A 21,865-nucleotide genomic window follows, 5' to 3' on the forward strand; every position below is an offset into this window, starting at 1 on the left:
CAAAGAAAAAAGAAAAAGAGGTCAAAATACAAGTCTTGTGGATGTAGGGCAGACTTCCTCTACTTGAGCTATTTCTGTAATGCTGCTGTGGTGCTACAATTGTATAAATTATTGAGACAATTCTCCTTCTCTCTCCTGAGGCACAACAATTTAACGCTATAGAGGCAGTGGGGCTTTCTTAAATCACAGGTGGTGGGCAGAAATGCCAAAATATGGCAGTGCAGCCCCTGCTTTTTGTAATGGATGCAAAGGAACAAGGAGATTGTGAAGCTGTTGCTGAGTGTGCAGGTTGCACGGGGAATACCCAGCCATGAGGTGACCAGAGAGCTACTCCTCCCCTCTCAGATCCTGGGGGCTATGGAGCAACCTTCTCAAACATTTTGCTGGATCCCTTTTCTTCTAAAGCAGTGTGCACAAGAAACCCTACCTAAATGTTTTGCTGCAGGGAAGAGCTAACATATAATTTCTGGTTAGTTTTGCCCTTCTTAGGCAGGCTCATAAGTCATTCAGCCAGAACTCACAAAAAAAATTTGCCTTCCTCCTTAGATTCTTCCAAACTTGTTAACACACATGTACATTTTTGTATTAATGATGAGTCATTGTAAATCACTGTTGCAGAGATTAAATAGAATGCTGAAGGGCAGGCTGGGTGCAGATCAGTCATAAATTATTGGCAGCAACACAGCATGTGGGAATACATGAAATGTGCATGAAAAACATAAACTCATGTCTGGTAGCATGGTCGTTAGCCCGGACTGGGAATGCTGGATTTTCTGGCTGGAATTAGAAGTTTGCCACAGACCAGTCAGTGAAGAGAGCATTTGTTTTCTGGAGACTGAAAGCATTTAAACAATTTTTTGTCATATTTTGAATGCCTTTTCAGTATGTGCTGGTTGCATGCTTCAGTTTTATGCCGTAATGAAAAGAAATGTTGACTTTCACATATGGACTGCCTTGGTGCTGGGGCTCCCCAGGCTGATGCACATAACCCCTGTTGATGTGGAGGAGTCACAGGAATGGGGTGATGATGTGAGATGTGCCAGAAAATATATCCATGAAAGGGCACATGTCTTTAAAAATACCACAGTCCTTTTACCATGACCCTTTTCATTGGGTTATTTTATTTTTTTAAGCAATTAAATAATCCACACAGAGGACTTTTCCCTTTTTTTCCCCCACATGACAACTTTACTTGTGAATCACCAGCGTTGCCTTCTAGGACCATTTTTTGCCTCAGTCAGATGTTTCTGTTGTGGGAAGAGGGAGCCCTTACCCTGCTGCAAAATAAAAATAAATCTGTGGAAGGTAGGAAGATAGCAGAGTTCAAATGCCAGTAGTCGAATCATTCAGGTCTCTGTCATATCTGTTGTTTAACCCCACAGCAGTTTAGCGTTCCAAGCACAGTAACATGAGCAAGAAGGGGCACTTGTATGATGCCTGTATGGACATGGCAGACCTGAACAGGTACAGGTTAATAAGGTGCTTTTCCCAGGTGATAAAAACAATGAATTGAAATACCCAGGTGTGATCCAATCACATCTTACCTCAGCTGAGAGCCAGTCAGCAGGCTATATTGAACAATCTATATGGTTTTCTTGTTTACTACATCCCAGCTGAATCCCTTCTCATTAAGAGCTAATGGTAAATAATTACTGGTGGTAGTCTATGAAGAAGAGAGAGCAGTTCTAATCAAGGGCTGCATTAGATGTCAGATGCTTGTTTATGTTTTAGAAAAGTCTTGGTGCACACAGATAAGATGTTTGTATACTTGTAGAATAATGTGCCTATATAACCTCCCTATATGTGCATGTCTTAATGTGATTGTGTCTCTAAATAGTATTGCATCCAATTGCATTAAAATGATAAAAAAAATAATTGAGAATTCAAATCCTGAAAGGTCTAGCCTTTATTAGGTGTTTCTATTCTGCTTTTTCCAAGTACCCTTGTGCTATCTAGGGCACAGCCCAGACAATGCTGGAGCAGCTAGTCAATATTTTATCTTGCCCTCATTCTTCCGTGCTTCATTTGTTGAGCGGTATTCAAACTGTGCTTGAATATGGAATTAATAATTACTGCTGGGCTTTCCTGTGGCACTCGCTTACTGCTGTAATACCCAAGTCTTTCCCTGACCTCCATGTGCCTATACACACATACAAGGTTGTGGATCTGCATGGTATTTTTGCAGTTACCCTGCAAAGAGAAAGAAAAATGTTGTCCTGGTTCACAGGGGAAGAAGTGAGGCTCATAGAAGTCCAGGTCAGAAGTTTTGGGCTGGTCTGGGGCTGTGAGGTGACTCAGAATTATAGCAATTTGTTCTCATTTAGGGTCTGACAATCATTGAAACTTCATGTTTCATGGGAACTCCAAGTTTTGAGTTCCTTGGTGTCTTACATTACCAGTGCCCACTGTTATGTATGGAGAAGTGAGAAATCAGTAATTTACAGTGAAAGTTTTGTGTTCAATGATTTACTCAGTAGCTCTCAATCAGTCCAAGGAAGCAGCAGAGCTCAACCCTCTTCTCTGGTGAAGTATTTGGCTATATGAACTAGGACTGGCTTGCTTTTCTTCCTGCCTGAGTCATTCAACTTTGCCAAAGATTATTATCTGTAGAGATAGATTTTTTTTTATTTTATAATGCCCTGGCCTATTCTTACAACAGACATAATTGTCATTGGGATGCTTGAGGCTTTAAGCCCTATCAAAAGTGGTAGCATGAGCTGGTAACTGAACTGTGATGAAATACATTAAAGCCTAGGGTGCAAGCAACTGTATTAATATGGTGTCCTAACTCTTGAGTTCTTGATTTTGTATTCTTGGCTTCTTTAAATGTCATTTTTGTATATAATTTCCTAGACTTGCAAAAAACCTCAGAACAAGCCCCAACCAAACATATCAGAAAAAAGTATCAAATAATGTGATCAAAAAAATTTCCCTAATGTTATTCTTGGAGTCAGATGAAGTGGATTTTACTGAAACCCTGTAAGAACGACATTTCAAAAAGGCTCCAGGACCAGCCCAAAGATGAGTGTGGAAAATTAGAGATGGACTTGGGATAGAAAGAGCTAACCAACTTACTTTATGTAGCACAGCCAGCTCAGAGCATAGAAACAGAAATAATTTATTACTCTTTTAGTCCCCTCACAGCAGTAAATTTCCTTCTGCTTCCATTTCTTTGCTTCTGGGTAAGACTAGTGGTGGGGCAGGATAGGAAATGCTTTGCCATGGCATGGGCAGGCAGAGTAGTGTGGTGGGGACAGGAGGATTCTGCACTTCTCACGGGGAAGAGCTCCCCAGAACCCAGCCATGAATGGGGAACACCACTGGGAAGGGTGTCCTTTCCATCTGCTCGTCCTGGCTTGCAGATGGTGGGGTTAAGGATGGAGCAGATGGGGGAATGCAGATTGGGAGGTGCAGATGGAGAGGTGCAGATGGGGCAGATGCAGAAAGCCCCTGCTTGCCCCTCCACAGAGGGGCAGGGGAAAGAGGAATGGCCTCACAACTCTCCACCTTTTGGGAAACAGTCCCAGGCCCCTTTTTTCCCTCTGTGGTTTTCATATCATAGCATGCCAAGGATTTGGTGCATCTGAAGCACACCCAAACACCCCCAAATCCAACTGATACTGTTGTCTGGTGTTTCCCATGTGTTTAGCCCCATTCCAGACCCCTGGAGGGGACAGAACAGCTCCTTCCTGGAGCTGGGCATTTAGCATCGACATCATCTTTGCTCAGTTCCTTCACTGAGGGTGATATTCACCCTGAGCAAAAGGCCAGCACATGACCGGTGCACCACTTTAGTCCCACTTAAGCACTATTTTTAGGGTGTAAGTGGGGGAGGAGGCCAGCAGGGAGGGAGCATAGCAAAAGCAGGTGCTGGTCCTATATGCAGGGTTAGATTTTCACCCCTGTTGCCCACCAAATTGTAGACTACAATAAACAGGGAAGATATTTGGTTTGCCAAGCACATCGCACGCAGGGATTTTTAGTTCTTGGAGAATAAAATATCTGCTTATTTTCAGATGTATCTATTACTGCTTTTGTTGCAGTAAACAGATTAAATGAGAAAAGGTCAAGATGCAATTTCAATCTGTGTAAGAACATAACAAATACTTTTCTCAGTAATCAGATATAGTACATACAAGTACTTATTTACTTGTAAATGTTAAAACATTCACAAATTATCCTCTCAACTTCAGCAATACGAACTTAACCATCAGATTTTGGAGAAAATTTACTTTTCTCCTCTATGTTATTCTAGAATATGTATACAGTTGTTATTTAAACACTGTTTTGTTAATGGGAATGCATGCAAAAGCAGGGAAAAATAGGAATAATAAAGAGTATATATTTTGGGTTTGACAAATAAATATTGTTTTATATTCTAGAGAATAAGACAGTAGTTGTTTGCAGAATGAAAATCATCCCCCTCCAAGAAAACCCCCTCAAAACACCAAGAAAACTATTTGTAAAAGTATCTTGTTGGGTGAATTGTTACATCATTTGAGCAGTTCAGAATGTGTGAGGTAAATTAGCTGTTCTAAATGTACCATGTGCTGGATTTTTCAAGCAGATTTTTGCATTTATGTTTTCACTAAGTCTTAGCTAATTGTTATGCCTTTCACCTTGAATGCCAATTGTAATAATAATATTACATCTGTAGTCTATTTCTCTGTTCTTAAATTACAGCAATCAGGAATACTCACTAGGTAAAATCCTGTATCATTACTCATAAGAAAATATTGAAATCAGATGAAAAAAAAATGTTTTGCTTGCATATTGCCTTCGACAGCCCTGGAGAGCTGCCAGGCAGTCAAGGTATTATTAGAAAAGCTGAGCAAATAGCTTACAGGGGGAAGAGCTGTGAATGTAAAGCCATCAGGTACTGTCGAATCACTGGATTTTAGGCTGGAATTTCCTTTTTTAGTTCAGTAAAGCTATTTTAAAGTACAGCACAGTGGTTCAAATGTGTGGGGTTTGGGTTTGGTGAGTCAATTTAAGAAGCAGTGGTACAGTTTCGCCATAGGTGTTTTCCAAAGGTGCTCAGAGGAGGTGAGTAAAGAGTTTTCTTGGGGAAATGCTCCCCTTGGCCTCCAAGACTTCAGGTGGAGGAGAAGAGGGAGACCTAAGAGATGGAGACCTGGGTTTCTTGTTCAGTCCACACTTGTTGGTTTGACAGCCCCTGGATTCAGACTGGGGAAAAAACAGCAAAGGAAACCCCATTTATTTCAAAAGCAAATGTGAAATCATTTGGCCCAAGCTAACAGTGATGAGCTAATTAGTGACACCCGGGGCACTGAGCAAAATAAACCTCAAAAGCTGGTATTATTTTAGTCACGTAGATACTTTTTTGAGAGGAAGTAACATTGGTTCCCACTGCAGAGGATCAGACAGTGCAAACAGAGTTTACCTGCCAATAGTCCTGACTAGCAAGAGGTTAATATGCAACCAAGAAAAAACCTCTTTTCTCTCTTCTGGGGTGGTCTCATACTCAACAAACTTTTTTTTAGTTGGTGCATTAATGTGCTGTAACAAATGTGATGTCAGGTGCCAGAGAAATAAGATGGAGCAGCACCCGTGCAAACATTTTCCACTTGCTCTTTTCTCCTCTCCTGCTCTAGCTTTGCTCTGCAGGATCAGGGTAGGGATTGGAATGCTTTGCTTCCTTATATTTAAAAATACTGAGATTCAAGTGTGCACCATCTCAAAACAAGAGTTTGGCTTTATAAAAGCACCCATCCAGGACACTATTGTGTTGCCGAAATGCTGCATTGGAAGTAAGGGGAGTGCTTTTGCACTGTCTCTCTAAATACAGTTCTCAGGTCTTGGTTTCTTTTTAGTGCAAGGAATATCCTTGTTATATGTATTTTAAAAAATTACATGCCCTCAATATATGAAAAAAAAGAAAGATGGAAGGGGAGAGTAATGGCTTGTCATTGCTTTGCAAGTCAGGCTTTGGTCTATTTTTGTCACAGCTATCTGAAGAGTGTTTACATATAGTTTGCCTTTCTGGTATTTTGTGCTTGCACAGACCTGATCTCTACCTATTTTGTGTCAACAGTTGCTGAGATTGGTGTAGAGTGATTAACCATCACAAACTGAAACAGCAGCATGTGGAGAAAGGTGCCCTCAGAGACCCTCTTGCGCTTAAATCAGAGCTTGCTCCAGGCTGCACCTGTGTGAAACAAACTGCCTGGTTGAAAGCTCAGCCTGAAATAGTAAAAATGGGGCAAATGTTGCCTTTTTCTTGGTTAAATCAATTTTCTCTTATCAAAAATGAGACACAGCTAGAGGGGCAGGATGAGGATGTGCGTTTGAGGGTGTGTGTTTTGCCCTGCCTACCCTGGAATGATTTTGGTGTAAGTGATGCATGGTTGGCTACACCAGCCTTCTACACCAGGATTCTACCTTTTCTTTGACTTTCAAAAATAAAAGAAATGGCAGGAGATGCTGAAAAAACACTGCTTTCACAGTTGTTCAATGAAATCTAGGTCATGTAACAGTTTCATGGATTATTTTGTTTCCCTTGCCCAGGCACTGTAGTCCTTGTGTCTTTTTTGGCTAGGGATAAAGCTCAATACCAATAGCTGCTTTGGAATTCAGATTTATTCCAGAGATGTCTGACTTCCCACCTGGCTTATAAAGGTGGTTTGTACCATCTGGGGGCTGATCCCTAAGCTTTGTGTGTCCCCTGTCTCTCAAATTCTTTTAATCTTCGACATTCCTCTGACTTCTCTGTGTGTGTTTTGTTGGTGTTGTTTTCAGAGGGTGTCTTTTCTTCTGCCCTGAACATAATGCTGTCAGTAGTAGGATTAGAAGCAAAATGAATCACTTCACTTAATGGGAAATTATGTTTAGATAAAGTAGATTACAAAGTAGGCTATTAGTAGTGGTTAGAAAACAATGTTTTGAAGTGGGATGTCTTGGGGCACAGAGAGTTTGTTCAGAAGTATGGGGTTGTTTTTCAGGTTGGCTGTGACTCAGAGCTGTATCTTTTGTGGTTTCTGGGGAGAGAAAAAAAGGAAAAAAGAATTCAAACCAGTTTTTCAGGTGCCCACATCACACAAAATACATCAATGTGCCTGTATTTGTTGTCTTGATTGTGGTGGGGAAGACACAACCACAGGAATAAAGCTTCCCTCAACACCCCAAACCAGTGTCTTGGGGTATAGACCAGAATTATGTCAAAGCTTATTTCACGTGCAAAACACTGGTCCTGTATATTTTCTCTTTAGGGGTCCTGAGAGTGTTTTCTCCCAAAGACACTTGTCAAGAGTTTGGGTTTGGCCACCCTGGGCTTTGCTTCTCCTTTTCCTGCAGGCTGCAGGAGCTGGTGTGGGGTGACTGTGTGTGGAGTTACTCCATACTCCTTCATTGCCTTTTGGGGATGAGGAGGATGAAGGAATTCATCCAGGAGCATAGACAGGTCCTTTCTCACACCCTTCAGTGAGTGGGAACATGTTTAAACCAGCAGCCAGATGTGGGAGCAGCCTCTCTTCTTTTGCTCAGGCTGGAAGACAAGGCACAGCTTCTAACTCCCATGCTGTATGTGGGGTGGACAGGGAGGGAACAGGGAAAAGCTGTTATGACAAAGCTCACCATCTGATGTATGGAAAAACCTTGGACCTCAAGGAGGACCCGCTGTGGTTAGAACACTTGTATGGCATGAGAAAGCTCAGAGATCATGCAGGCACTTCTCACAGACTCTACATTCCACTAAAACAGAGGTTATGCTGAGTAGATAGAGGACATTAAACTGCTGAAATAGGGAGAAATGTTCTCAAAGAAATAGCCGGTATTTTACTATCAGCTCTCACCCATTCCCAGCTTAATCCCTGCCATCAAATGGGGCCTGGTTTGATGTGATCTGCTGAAGAAAAGCTGCTGGGTTGCACTGCTGGTGTGCACCAGATCAAGACCCAAGCTGCAGAGTCCAGAGAAGCCCTCCTGAAGGATCAGATGGGAAGTTGATGTTCAGACCCTTCTTGGAGCTGTGCAAAAACGCAGAGCTGGGAGATGTGCATCTCAGCCTTGGCTGCTCTCAGAGAGCCTGCACACCCTCTGTTACAAGTGTTTTTGTGGGAGTCAGGATTTTGTCTGCCAGCATGTTGTCTACCCAACCACTCTGTGAGGGCCAGTGCTGAGTTAGAGCAGCCTTAGTGCCGCTCTACTACATGAATCCTTGCCATATTCCTTAAAGGCTAATTGTGGCACATGGAGATCAGCAAAGTACAGCTGCGCTGGGATTTAGGAGCAGGGAAGAGACGGGAGGTCAGCTCTGCTGGCGCTTTGCCATGTAAAGATTTCCCCTTACATCATCTGGCTGCTGAGGGCGAGTTTACATCTGCTTTGCACCCCGAGGGAATTGTGGTGTCAGGGAATGAGGTTGCTGAGAGTTCTCCCCAGTGCAGCCAAGACCTGCAACACTGTTCTGACTCCCTGGCATCTTGGGGAGATGCCTGGATACTGGATCTGGATTTTCACTGGAAATGTTCCACGTTGGCTAAGCTTTTTTAGGAGGAGGAGGAGGAGAAGGAGAGCATACCAGAAAGGCCAACAGCAGCTCACCTGTGATGTAGAAGAGCACAGGAGATGGGCAGAGCAGGAAGACATATCTCCAGTAATCCGTTCCCCAGGCACAATTGCTCTTCACTCCTCCCCAGCAAGTCCCTTCCATAATTTTCATTCAGAACTAGCCAAATAAATAGAAATAGGCCTCAGCTCCATCCTGCTGGAGAACAGGCAAAATTTTGCAAACCGGAATTGTTTGCTGCCCAGCTGTCTCGTAGAAAGACTCCTCAAGAAGCTCTGCAGAGAGATGGAGCTAAGGAAGCTTTTGGGCCAAGGGAGAAGCAGGCCCAGGAGCTTGTGTTTCACCTCAGTAGAAAGCCACCAAACATCCCTTCTGTGTCCAGAGGACAGGCCACCCCCAGGCTCACTGCTGCCCGAAGGCAATCACCATGTCTGTGTTTTGTCCCATGGCACTGGGGAGGGGGCTTTAAATCGAAAGGGGGTGGGGTTACTTTAGAAATGAGGGAGAAATTCTTCCCTGTGAGGGTGGTGAGGCACTGGAACAGTTGCCAAGCTCCCCTGCTGAAGGGCTTGGGAGAAGGGGAGGTGGCCAAAGGTGGAGCTGGTGCGTGCTGGGCCAGCCAAAATGTAGGGCCTAGCCAGCTCTCTTACAAGGAGCACATACCTGATCTCATCTCTCTGCTTTCTATTTTTGCCCTTGATATGCTCCCTGCATTAGCAGGCATGGTTTGGATAGAGATTTGATAGCACTCTCCTGTTTGAGAGCAACTTTTCTGAATGCACAACATGAATCCATTGGTGGGGTCACATAGTAATGCTTGAAGTCAGAAGCTATTTTAAAAACTAAATTGCAGAACCACACATGGCTTTCATTAGTGCTTTACATCAAATTTGTCAGCTAATTAGTGGTTTTTCATCACTAGTTTTTGCATAGTATTTTATGTAATTCACTCTCCAATATTGTCTTGCGAATCCCCTCAGCCCTATATACAGTCCCTGACACTGGTGCTGTGTCAGCAGAGGAGGGAGGAAGAGTAGTGCTTGCAGGAGACCTCTCTGATGCTCCTGATGGATGGGCTCTCTGTATTTGGAGTATATTCCAATATTACGTGTCTGGAGTGGGCGGTGAGCAGCCCTTGTACTCTCTTCCCTCCCTACCTCCATTTAGTGTCATAAATGATGTATTGCAGTCCTGAGCTGTCTTTGGTGAGGAGGAGGAGGAGAAACCAAGAAAAGTTGCCAAACATGATTTCATAAGGTTTGACTTTAAATTGAACAAAGTTTTTTGAGTGTCTTGGATTTTTTTTTTCTTTACAAATAAAGGGAGTACAGAGAGCATGGATTGCTAATGACTGCTAGTTACGGATCATTAAGCTCACTAACTGACTTCAGGATCAGAACTTTCTAATAACGGCAGTAAGCACTCTTTTAACATTTATTTCTCATTTTAGGGATGGGGAGATGTGATTACCATTTCAAAGTCTGCAGTTATTTTTTCTGTTCATAATTACAGCGGCAGCTTGCTATTTTGAAGGCTGTTTTTAAAACATTTGAAAGTATTCAGTGAAATAATTTCTGTGTTGGTATGGGGTTTTTTTCTTTTCTTTAACTGACTCTTTTAAAAATCTCTGGAAAACAAACACAGAGAAAAAAATGAAAATATGTTAAAATAAGGAATAAAGCAGTTACTGAAGTGTAATAATCTTGGTTTATAGCATGCTTTCCATTTAAATTGGTTTTATTAGAGATAAACCTGTTAAGCGTTGAGGAATTAAGTGCTGAATAGAGAATGTTGTTTTGCTGCTGTATAAATGAAGGATCCCACTATGCAGAAAAGAGTGAAACTGGTTTTACAAGTGAATTATTTGCCAGTTTGAAGTGCTATGTTTACTTTGGCATCTGTTATAAAAATGATTATTTGTTTGTTGTCAAGAGAGATACTGGTTTTCTTCAGAGGGGCATGAGAGATTTTAGCACTGGGGTTTGTAGGTAATGTGGGCTTTCTCATTCTTCTTACGCCTGGTTTGCTAGAAGGAGCTCAAGGAGAAAATGAGGCAGAGAGATTTTCAGGAATTTCTTGGCTCTACCAGTGAAACACAGACTTCTGGCATGCAGCGCTTTGGGACAATATTGAGAGGGAGCAGCCTGTGACTCCAAGTAGCAGAAGTCAGTAATGGTGTGAAACTCTCCTCATTCTGGAGGGCTGGGGACGGAGAAAAATTCAATAGACCGCGAACTCTCAGCATCTCTTTTCAGACAGCTGGTCCTGGAAAATTTCATGCAAAGACTGCAAATTGGAAGTCCCCACAATCACTCTGTCGATTCTTGAGCAAAGGTGACTTTGGAAATTCGTGACAGCAGAGGAAGGTCTTGTTTTATTCACTCAACAGAAGTGAAATACAAGGGGAAGGGAGAAAGAACAGATTTGTGTGGAAAATGTCACTTGGGCTGTAACCTGAGCCCTAGCGAGCTGTGCCTTTTGGAGGGTTTGGTGACCCTCTGAAAATCCTTGCTCTCTGGCTGCTATTATTGTAGCCAATTTCCAACTAAAATAAGTCTTTTGTCATCACTAGCCATGCAGCTTCTTGCTGAGAAGAAACAAAACTTGTGCGTGGCAGCGAGGGCGGCCAAGCTGAAGGTCAGAGTGCAGAGTCAGATTGCTGCATCCCCAGGGCTGGGGCTGGAGCGCACCCGTGGGACCAGCCGTGCTCCAACCAGGGACTCTGCCCGTGACCTCTGCAGACAGACCCCAGGCCAGAAGCCTAAGAGAAAACATCCTAGTAAAATGCAAATGGGAGAAAATAGGGTTTCTTCCTCCCCCGTAGGGTTATGCGGGTGGAATTGCTGGGTTTTTCTTACTTTTTGGGACATGGCAGAAAGTGCAATCCCATGTGTCTGCAAAGAACAAGGAAAAGTTAACTTGAGAAAATTAGGAAATACTTCAAACTTCTGTGTTTGCCCAACTGTTCAAATGTTTTCTCCATGCCAGATCCTTCCCTTTACAAAACAAAACAAAACAACAGAAGAAAAAGTCCTCTAAAAAAAAAAAAAGGAGGAAGGAAAAAAAAAAGGCAGCCCAAGGCATCACTTTACTGAGTGCAACTTGTACACTGAAGGATATTATATTGTTGTTGTGGCACTATTGATCCAACCCTTTTGAGGCAAAAAATTCAAACCAAAAAATCCCCTTCCTCATCAGAGCAAAGATATCATGACACAGACCGCTGGTGTGGGGAAGAATACTTCATGCAAGCCTTTGAGCCTGATTGGCTCTTTACTCACATGAGTAAGGCTATACATCTGTCTTAAGTTTTACGCTAAATTGTATTTTAATAATACTCCATCTCAGTAGTAGTTAGTATGCAAATACCTTTTTTAGGTCCTGATTGCTCTGAAGTTTTAAAGATTAGAGTGATTTAGAATTTCTTTCTCTTAAGATAGGTGAATATGAACATTTGGCAAAAGGGGAAGGGAGACTATTCCTGTTAGCTTTTCTGTTCCGTTGTTTTTGCTGATGTTCAAATCAGCCTGGCACTTTGGAAATTCAAAGAGTGATCAAAACATCCTGGCTGTTCTCTCAAAGAAAAAAACTGAGAGTGTGAAGAAATTAACCACATGCCCGTATATTTCTGCAGCAACGGCTAATTTGCAGTTTTTCTTGCAAGAAGTTCTCAAATGTGTTTTATAAACATCACAGCCTGTATTGTGCTCTCTCAAGGCAAGCTACGTTAATTGTTTTAATCTGATAGGTTCTTAGAAATTCTAGGTTTGGGATGCAGGAAGAAACTTGAAAGTGAATACTTTCTTCTATTTTTTTTTCTTTTTTTTTTTTTTTAAATGCTCAGTGGTTTGGAGTCTACTATAATGCAAAGTAAAGCGTTGTGTTACAAAGGCAGGGAGGATGGGACAGAAGGTTAAAGGGCATCCTGGAAACAAACAGCTGGACCAGTTTATTTAAACAGATACAAGGATGGGGAGCTGACCTCCGTTTGACTTCTAGTGGGAGGAGCAAGAATGTCATTTTATTACTTTGCCCAGAAGGAAAATGTTCTTGTGTCTGAATTCCCCCCAAAGACATCCAAACACTGAGCTGTTTGGCAGAATTGCTACTTATAGAAAATACTTACATGAATGCGTAGGAAGAAGATAACTGTTAAGTACCTGTGTGTAAAATGTTCTTAAAGCAGATATCCCAAACCATAGCATGGGGCAAACAGGTGAGATTATATTTTACCATATTTTACATCTTGTGGGTAATTATTGGTAAACTCTAGATATATAGTTTATTCTAGGATATTAGTATATGAACAATACTATATATAGTGCAGTTATTATTTTGAGGCACCCCTCCATCTTAAAAGTGCTTGTAGTTTGGAGGAGAAGGAAGAAAAAGTCGTGAAGTTGAGGTTGTATGTGCCTAATGTTGCTCAGCATTTATTTGGGGTAAAAGTTATTTCAGTGACCAGTCACTCTCGCAGCTACCTCTCTCCTCCTGCCACACTACCAGGTCCTAGCAGTAGGGCAAGAGAAGGATGGAGAAAACACAGCAAGACCCTTGCCAGACTCACAGAAAGAAATGGCTGAGGCACTAGGGTTTTGTGGTGTTGTTTTACTTCGAAGAGTTACTGTGAAAATTGCTTTCTGCAAATGCAGATTACAGATATTAAACAATTTTCTAATTGGTCATGGAGCTAAGGCAGCTAATGGGGGAAAAAAGCAGGTTTTTTTTAATTGCTTTTTTCACATGGTGTTTGTGCTACACCTGTGCTTATAATGAGAAAGGAAAATTAGTCTAACCTTCTGCTCACATGATTCTAATTTTCATGGTTTGTACAAGATAATGATAAACTGATTTGCAACACTGTTTGCTGGAGTCGAGAGGGGGTGTTTATTGGAAATGTGTAGAAAAAATTGATCCAATACTGTTGCTGACAAAACATGACCTAGTTCAGGTGTAAGGTTTCCAGATTGGCTCCTGGCTCCTGGGTTTGCTGCCTTTGAGCCTGTTTCAGCAAGACAGGTTTGATAAAGACTCAACATCTTGATTAATTTTTGCAGGAGTTTGGGTAATGGGTGTCAGTGGGGAATGGGAGATAGGAGGAGTCTGAAGTCACTGTGCTGCTCTTTGATGAGGGCAAAAGAAACAGCATGGGGCAGTGGTTTGCTATTCTTCTCCCCTCTAGTGAAGGCAAATGGGTGGGCAGAGCTGATTCCCATGGAAAGATCCTGGTGGCTTTATCTCTGTGGTAGGAGAGCTCCTGCTAAGCCACCCCAAGCAAAGGCAATGAAAACAAGTATCAACTATTCCCTTGTGGACTTTCCTATTCCATTTTACAAGTGTGCTATGATTTGGCCCACACTCACACTTCTTCCTTTACTAGTAAATATTGTGGCATACATTTTTATTATTCTTTTTCTCTCTCACAAAGAGCACGAAGTCTGATTATGTAGCTTTGCCATGACTAAGTCTCAATGTAGATTTTTTCCAAATGGATTTTAAGTAAACTTTCTGCTGAATGAAACCTCAAGAGAGATTCTTCAAGTGGTCGTCATTCAGACAGGTTCCCAGACAGGTTCCCAGCCTCCTGATTTCAGCACCATGAGGAGACCAGGGTACTTGTGATCTATCCCTTTCTTCTGTTTTGCTCCAAATTATTTTGAATATTTCCAAATAAGCATTGCAGGACTAACTGAGGCAAAGAGCTACAAAAACACAGAGTGGGCTGCAGATAGCTATTTTTAAAAATGACTCTACCTCCTTTTTTTTTGTTATTTCCAAAGATCTTCTTTTCATTGTTCAGGGGGGAATTTTCAGTAGTCCAGTAATTACAGTTTAACAAGATGTTTGCTGTAAATGGTCAGGCCTAGCTGGAGAAAACAGGATTATAAATTCAATTACTGTAAAGCTATGACCTCGCCTTGACCCCCTCAGACTTTGCATAAAGAGAGGGAGGGGGGAAAAAGCCCACCAAGAAATGGCTAGGAGGAATGCATGGCTCTGAAGTCCCCAGCAGTGTGACTTAGTGGTGATAAAAGTCCAGACGTTCCCTCATTTGATGGGGTTCTGCCATCACAGTTCATTATCTTAATAGTGGGCATTAAAAGGGAATTAGGTTTGCAAGAGGTAGGGACAGGTTTTGATAAAGAAAAAAATTGGAAAAAGAAGTCAGAGGACATAAGGCAGAAATGACACTAATGAGGGGGGAGGTAGCAGATGCCCTCATGAGCATCTCACCGGCTTCACACATTTTTGTTTTTTTGGTGCCCCATTCTGTATTGAGAAGAGCGTCGCTGGCATTGTTTCCTGAAAACTCAGCTAATTCCCCCATGAAAAGATGAAATGGAAGTGTCCAACTGTGGTAAAAAGCAGGCAAACATAAATCAGCTTGGAAACCCCAAGGTTGTGCTCTCAAAGGTCATCCGGGTTAGAGGTTTAGCAGTATTTGCATCCCCATGCAGCCTGATGGAGAGCACCACAGTAAGGCGAGAGGGCTTGGGGATGGGTGGAAGACATCCCTTCCCTAACCATTTGCTTTCCTCTTTTTTCTTGCAGGTTTATTAATGCTAGAAGAAGAATAGTTCAGCCCATGATAGACCAGTCCAATCGAGCAGGCAAGTCCCCAGCAGTAACTGTATTCAAGCCCCACAGGCGAATACCATGCTCTAGCCATTCACCAGGAGGTCCAGTACCTGGTCAATAAGTGAGCAATGAATGCTGGGAGTGACTGACAATTAAAATGCAAGCAACTTTCTTTAATTATGACTAATAATTTTGGAAAAAAAAGACATTGAAAATTCAAAAAGGGAAAGTAAAATATTCTGTTCCGTGACCAGACTTTCTGAACACGATCCAAATTATTCTTGTATTTTTTTAGTCATTGTTTGGAGTTTTCCTTCCCAGCTCTTTCTGCTCCTGTGGCCACTCCCTGGTGCATGGCTTGGTGTGGAATTGCTGTAAACTTTATTACCTGTCAAAAGGGCAAAGGGGTCAAAATCACTTGTGGGACTCAGTAAAGTTCAAAGACGTTCAATGAGGTAGAGCTTTATGTGCTTTAATAACCCAAACCAGCTTACTTCTGAAGCCAGCTTTTAACGTACAGTGAAAACCTCCAGTTCAGGTAGTGGTACTTGTATAGGGTTGTTTTGTCCCTTGGCTCTTCTTTTGGGATTGCTGAGCATTTGCTGCTTACTTTGGGGGTATTTATTTCTATGTTATTAAAAGACTTTACATTTCCACACGTTGGTTCTATTTGGGGTCTTGTCTCGTGGCTCTCTGCGGGTATTTACCATCAAGGATTATCATAGCCCATTACTCCCAGTTGGTTTTGTTTTCTGAGTCTCCCTGCCAAACTCTCCAAATGCATCGCTGTCCAAGATGCCTTTGGACCACACTTCCTTTTCAAATACATTTGATTATTTGTCATTAGACATAAATATCTGGCATGGACGTGTTCAGGTCCTGCCCTTTGAAGGCACAAGGGTGTAATTTAACACACTGAGATTTCAGTGTGACTATTCCAGCCATAAAATCCAGCTCCTATACAGGTTTTTGCATTGACGTCAGCAGCGGCAGCAGCTGGAGCCGGGGCTCCTCATGTCTCAAGATTTCAGTTTGCTAACTTCGTTTCCAAACTTACAGAAGAAAATCAGGCCAAAACCAAGTATGCCTGTTAGTCCAACAGCTAAATTCGCACAGTAGATGTTTTCCCCTCTTTTTAGAGCTGGCATCAGTAGCCCATGGGTGGGGGGATTGTGTCTCAATGCCATGAGAAGAGGTGACCATATTGGCTGTTGCTAAAAATAAATGTTCTGCACCTTTGCAGTAAGTCAAGGAACACCCTATAACCCCGATGGGCAGCCGATGGGAGGTTTTGTGATGGATGGCCAGCAGCACATGGGCATCCGAGCGCCAGGTAAGCCCCTGGGCAGCATTGCCCACTCACGGGTGGCCTCGGTCACACCACCACAGGTAAACACACCTCCTCCCTCTGCCGCCGTTCCCGCTGCCTGCTTGCCTCACCTGTCTTCTGCCTACCTTCCACACCACTGGAAACCAGGCGTCTCCTTGCTCGAGCGGTCCTGGACCCTCTGCCGTGCTGTGTTTTGGAAAGGGGCTTTTGGCACTATCTGTTGACTTTGCTCATTTTCTGGCATCTTCTTGGATTTTTATCTCCCTCTAGGACCTATGAGTGGAATGGGCATGAATATGGGCATGGAGGGGCAGTGGCACTACATGTAACCTTCACCTAGGTAACCAATGGCAAAGCCAGGGGGAAGTAAGTACAAACGAGGTCTTTGTTCTCACTTTGTCCGAGGGATATTTGTCTTCTTGCATTTCCCTATGTTCTCCCTGCCCATAGCCTCATGCTTGTTCCTTCCTTTCCATCCATCCATCCTACGCCTGGGCTCCTTTGGGTTTTCTCTCCCTCTGGTTCAGCTCAAGCTTTCCAAGCTCCCAAACCCCCCGCGCGCGCGCGCCGTACATGGACGCTGCCGTACATCGACGCCGCCATACATTGATGCTATTATCCATCCCCGAGCACATGACAAAACAAGGAGCAGCCAGGGAGGTGGGGGAGCCCGTCGTCTTGGCAACAGACTGATTTGCAAAATGTAAGCGGTCTGCAGCAGCACAGGGAGAGGAAAGAGCATGTCCCCAAAGTGTCATAAATCTGTCTAACCGCAGTTGATGCATGAGTTACATTTCTCCCGCTAACCTGCAAGACACCAAAAAAGCCAAACAGAGACTTCTCATGGGGTAGGGAAAAAAAAACCAAGCAAAACCCAGCAGCTTCACTTAGTTGCATTTTGGAAAGCAATGGATGAAACTTTGATTTTTTCTTTTTTTTTTTCAAGTTTATTTCTCTTTGTCTGTCCATCATAATGGGATTACGTGTGGCAAAGGAAAAAGAGAGAATACAAAATAGAGGTGTGCGCAGCAGGCTATGGAGCTTAGCCCAGGCTAATTGACTATATCCAAATTAAGTATGCCATCACTTGCAGTGTGACAAATGGATTTGACTTATTCAGTATACAAAAATAGAGATCATTAATGCAATCTTCAGTGGCAGACCTTGCAAAGGAAGCCTAGAAAAACTGTCCCAGTTTTTTTTTTCCCTCTTGTCTTTTTCGAGGGAAAAATACCTTATAGAAATTTTTGGTTTTTGTTTTGTTTTTTTCTTAATAGTTAAGTGGTTTGAAACACCAAGACACTTGGTACCATGTTTAAATGGTGCCTACTCTGTTTCTCTTGCTTTTTTTTCTAGAGTTAAAAGAGTTATTTCAGCATCTTTGTTGTGCCCCCAGCCTATATTAACATAGGGTTTGAAGTTACCCAGGGCGAGTGTATTTCAGAGTAGTCTTCTCTGAGCCCAAGTCAAAACTAAGTTTTAACAATTAGCTGTGAAAACATTCCTCTGAGCTTGGGAATGCAATAGCCTTATTACCTCATCATGAAAATTTCTAGCTTAGTTAATTTAAATATTGTTTCTTAGTTTCTGGGTCAATTAAATTTAAATGATGTATTTTATGCTTCGTGACCAATTAAATTAATAGGTTATTACAAAAAATATTATCATCTTTTTTGATTAAAGAGCTGTGAGTACAGTATATTTTATAAGCAATTTTCATTAGTTCAAAACTGTTCCTTTAGGCTAGATTAAGCAGCTATTCATTGCTAGAGCCTTGAGACCTGATTCCAAGGTGTTCGGCGCATTCACAGCGCGCTCTTACTTAGAACTAAAGCCAATTGAACCTACTTAGCAATAGCGTATGCCTTTCACCCTTGATGATTATGGAGCTTATAGCTCTCCGAAACAATACACCTGTCAGTTCCCATCAGCTACAGCAATCCAAGCAGAAGGCAGAGGCCCACAGAAAGCAGGAGGTTTTATTGTTTTAGGTCCAATTTTTTTCTTATTGTTCTCCCAAACCCACTGAAAGGTTTGACTGAGTTGGGAGTCTGATTTTTTTGCAGCCAGAGGTGATCAGGGGGGTAAAGAAATAATTGATAACTGTTATTGATTATGTATATATTTTTAATGTGTACAAAAATACAAGTTTGATTTAGCAATCATACTTAGTAATCCTATCAATTTCGGCTTCGTATGAGGCCTTTGTTCAGTGATGTATGTCCTTGCTGGATTGCATCTCTTTGAATGGCACAAATATTTGGGACAGATTCCAAGAGATCAGGCTCAAGAGCTAAATAAATAGCTGTTGATAAACCTTGACACCTATTTAACCCATTGCTTCTCCCAAGTCCCTCGTTAGCTGCTGCAGATTCTCTGCCTTGTATTCCCAGCGTGCTTTTACAAGTGGGGAGGCGAAGGCAGGTGGCTGGAGTAAGGCCATGGGGAATGGAGCCCACCTGAGAGCCTTCCACGTGGCATTAGCCATCTTCAGGCTGGCACTGCCTCTGGCAAGCTTCCAGATCAGGAACATCTCCATTACATACATTCCTAACCATAAAAACAGAAAGCTGTTTTGTCTCCATAAACTCTGTATTTGGAAGGGAGGGGATGTTCTCGGGGGTTCTTTTTGGCTTGGGGGCCATTCCTGTTGCCGTCATTGTGAGCCCCCATACACAGACTCGCAGCTGCACAGCGGCACTCGCACGCCCACGGCCTCGCCGTGCCCCAGCGGAGCGTTGGCAGCCCCATGGATGGCACAGCCAGTGCCCAGCACTCACCGCCACCTCTTTCTCTCCCTCTGCAGGGCTGCAAAGTATGCCAGGGGATTATGTGTCTCGGGGTAGTCCAATGGGTATGAATATGGGACAGCCAAGCTATACGCCGCCCCAGATGCCCCCCCATCCTGCTCAGCTGCGTCATGGCCCCCCCATGCATACCTACATTCCTGGACACCCTCACCACCCAGCGATGATGATGCATGGAGGACCACCCCACCCTGGAATGCCCATGTCAGCATCAAGCCCCACAATGCTTCATACCGGCGAGCCAGCAGTGAGCGGACAAGTGATGGACATTCATGCTCAGTAGCTTAAGGGAAATACACATTGTCTGCAGCGATGGTAGATTTCAAACATTGTCTTTCTGCAATGACTATGGAGTTCTTGGCGTCAACTTTGGACCAAGGGACGTTCCAATTCTTCACAGGGACCCTGAAAAGCAGGAAAACACCAACTGAAGTCAACTTCTGGGGACATGCTGAATACCTATATAAGACATTAAGAAAACAAAGAGTGAAATATTGTAAAATGCTATTATACTGTTATCCATATTACGTTGTTTCTTATAGATTTTTTAAAAAAAATGTGAAATTTTTCCACACTATGTGTGTTGTTTCCATAGCTCTTCACTTCCTCCAGAAGCCTCCTTACATTAAAAAAGAAGCCTTACACTTATCCTGCAAATGACAGAAAGGGCTTATTTGCAGGATTTTTAGAGCATTAAAATAACTATGTCAGGCAGAAGAATCTTTCTTCTATCCTAGGATTTCAGCCATGCGCACTCTTTCTCTCCCCCTCCTCCTCCTCTGTCCGTCTTTCTTCCCTTTCTCTGCCTTTCTCCCCATCTCTCTCCCTCTCTCTCTTTCTAGCCTGGGGCATGAATTTGCATGTCTAATTCATTTACTCACCATATTTGAATTGGCCTGAACAGATGTAAATCGGGAAGGATGGGAAAAACTGAAGTCATCAACAATGATTAATCAGCTGTTGCAGGCAGTGTCTTAAGGAGACTGGTAGGAGGAAGCATGGAAACGGAAAGGCAGTGTATTTGAAGCCTAATTGTCACATCAGAGCATCCTTGTCCCCATGCAGCAACCACCACCTTGTACATCACTTCCTGTTTTATGCAGCTCAAAACATGGACTGAAGATTTATTTTTAATATGTTGACTTTCTTTCTGGGCAAGACATCGGTCATGTGTGCATTTTTTTTTCCATAGTCCCATCATGGAGCATTTATGTATACATTGTAAATAAATTTTGTGCAAAAAGGACTGGAAAAATGATCTGTATTATTGCAATTTTTTGTAAAAGTAGCAGTTTGGTATGAGTTGGCATGCATACAGATTTACTAAGTGGGATAAGCTAATTATACTTTTGTTGTGGTTAAACAAATGCTTGTTGATAGCCTTTTTCTATCAAGAAACCAAGGAGCTAATTATTATTAATAATAATCATTGCACACTGAGTCTTAGAGTTTCTGATTGAAACAGTTTGGATTGTATAATAACTCAAAGCCCAGTTGTAGTAGTTTGAGTGCAGTAATGAAATCTGAATCTAAAATAAAAACAAATTATTTTTTGTCATGGTGACTCCACTGCTTGCAAAATTTGTTTCCTGTCCCCATGCAGTATTTGTAGCCATTCTATCCCAGGCTGAGAGCCGAGCATCTACAAAATTCAGCTGGCTCTGGAGATGTTACCTATCATTTGCTATTTAAATATCAGCGTCATATTTAAAGAATGTAAAACTAATGCTACGCTGCATAAAAAAACTTTCTTGGAACTTGCACTGTAAATTGTCAGGATGGGAACTGTTGCCTTTTAATAAATGTGATATCGTAGGGCATTATTGGACAGAAACTTGTAAATAGCCCTCTCCCTCCCAAATTATAGTCTAATACACAGTTCAAATTATTGAGTTTCTTACTGGAATTAAGCATACTGAGGAAAGAGGAAAATAAAACTTGGCAAACATTGCCTGTGCAATGCATGTCTGTAAGGGGATGAGGTGCTGCTGGACCTCTGCGAGCAGGGCCAGTGCAGACCCTCATTAACCAATTTCCTCTCGCATTTGTGCTTTCTGCGCCGCAGCCAGCGAGTGCGAGAGCTCCAGCCGGCCTGGGCAGGCTGCGAGACCTCGTTCGCTTTAAGTCAAGTCACAGCTACACAAGAAAAAATAGAGATTCCTCGGGCTAGGAAAATGACACAAATATCTTAATTAAGGCAAAATAGTGCAGCCCCCCCCAGCCTTTCGCAAGCCAGGCGGCGCCCCGCGGGAGGGTCCCGGCCTGCAGGGCAGAATCCCGAGGGATCCCAGGGCAGAATCCCGAGGGATCCCAGGGCACACTCCCGGGGGATCCCAGGGCCGACTCCCAGGGGATCCCCGCTCTGCGCATCCCCCGGTACCCCCGCGCTGGGCGGGGGCAGGGGTGCGGCCAGAGCTGCAGGCAGGCAGTGCAGACCTTTCTGAATGAAGCAGGCCACCAAAGGGGGACCTCTCCCCTCTCCTCCCCGGCTGGGACTTCCTCCCACTCTTTTTTTTTTTTTTAACTCTGAATTTTCTTTTTTTTTTTGCCTCCTCCTTTTCCCCCGTTTTCTTAAAGGGCCGCTGTACCGCCAAGGAGGCTGAACATCCCGGCTCCTTCTTT

General features: G+C 42.9%; 1 protein-coding gene across 3 annotated transcripts in view; it reads left to right on the forward strand.

Moving 5' to 3' along the window:
* The window catches only part of MEIS1 (Meis homeobox 1), a 107,085-nt gene extending 86,284 nt beyond the window's left edge, over positions 1-20,801 (forward strand). For 2 of the 3 annotated variants that reach the window (XM_054290243.1, XM_054290242.1), the window contains exons 10-13: positions 15,080-15,142; positions 16,354-16,439; positions 16,707-16,802; positions 19,243-19,332. In XM_054290243.1, coding sequence (XP_054146218.1) covers positions 15,080-15,142; positions 16,354-16,439; positions 16,707-16,765 — 208 coding nt within the window. In that variant the 3' untranslated portion in view covers positions 16,766-16,802; positions 19,243-19,332. Of the gene's footprint in view, positions 1-15,079; positions 15,143-16,353; positions 16,440-16,706; positions 16,803-19,242 lie in introns of all 3 variants that reach the window. The other variant, XM_054290245.1, reaches the window with a different exon arrangement.
* Positions 20,802-21,865: the final 1,064 nt, after the last annotated feature.

The sequence above is a fragment of the Melozone crissalis genome, unplaced genomic scaffold, assembly GCF_028551555.1.
Source record: "Melozone crissalis strain CALT ecotype California unplaced genomic scaffold, PUWL_Pcris_2 ptg000081l_1, whole genome shotgun sequence".
Taxonomy (NCBI): domain Eukaryota; kingdom Metazoa; phylum Chordata; class Aves; order Passeriformes; family Passerellidae; genus Melozone; species Melozone crissalis.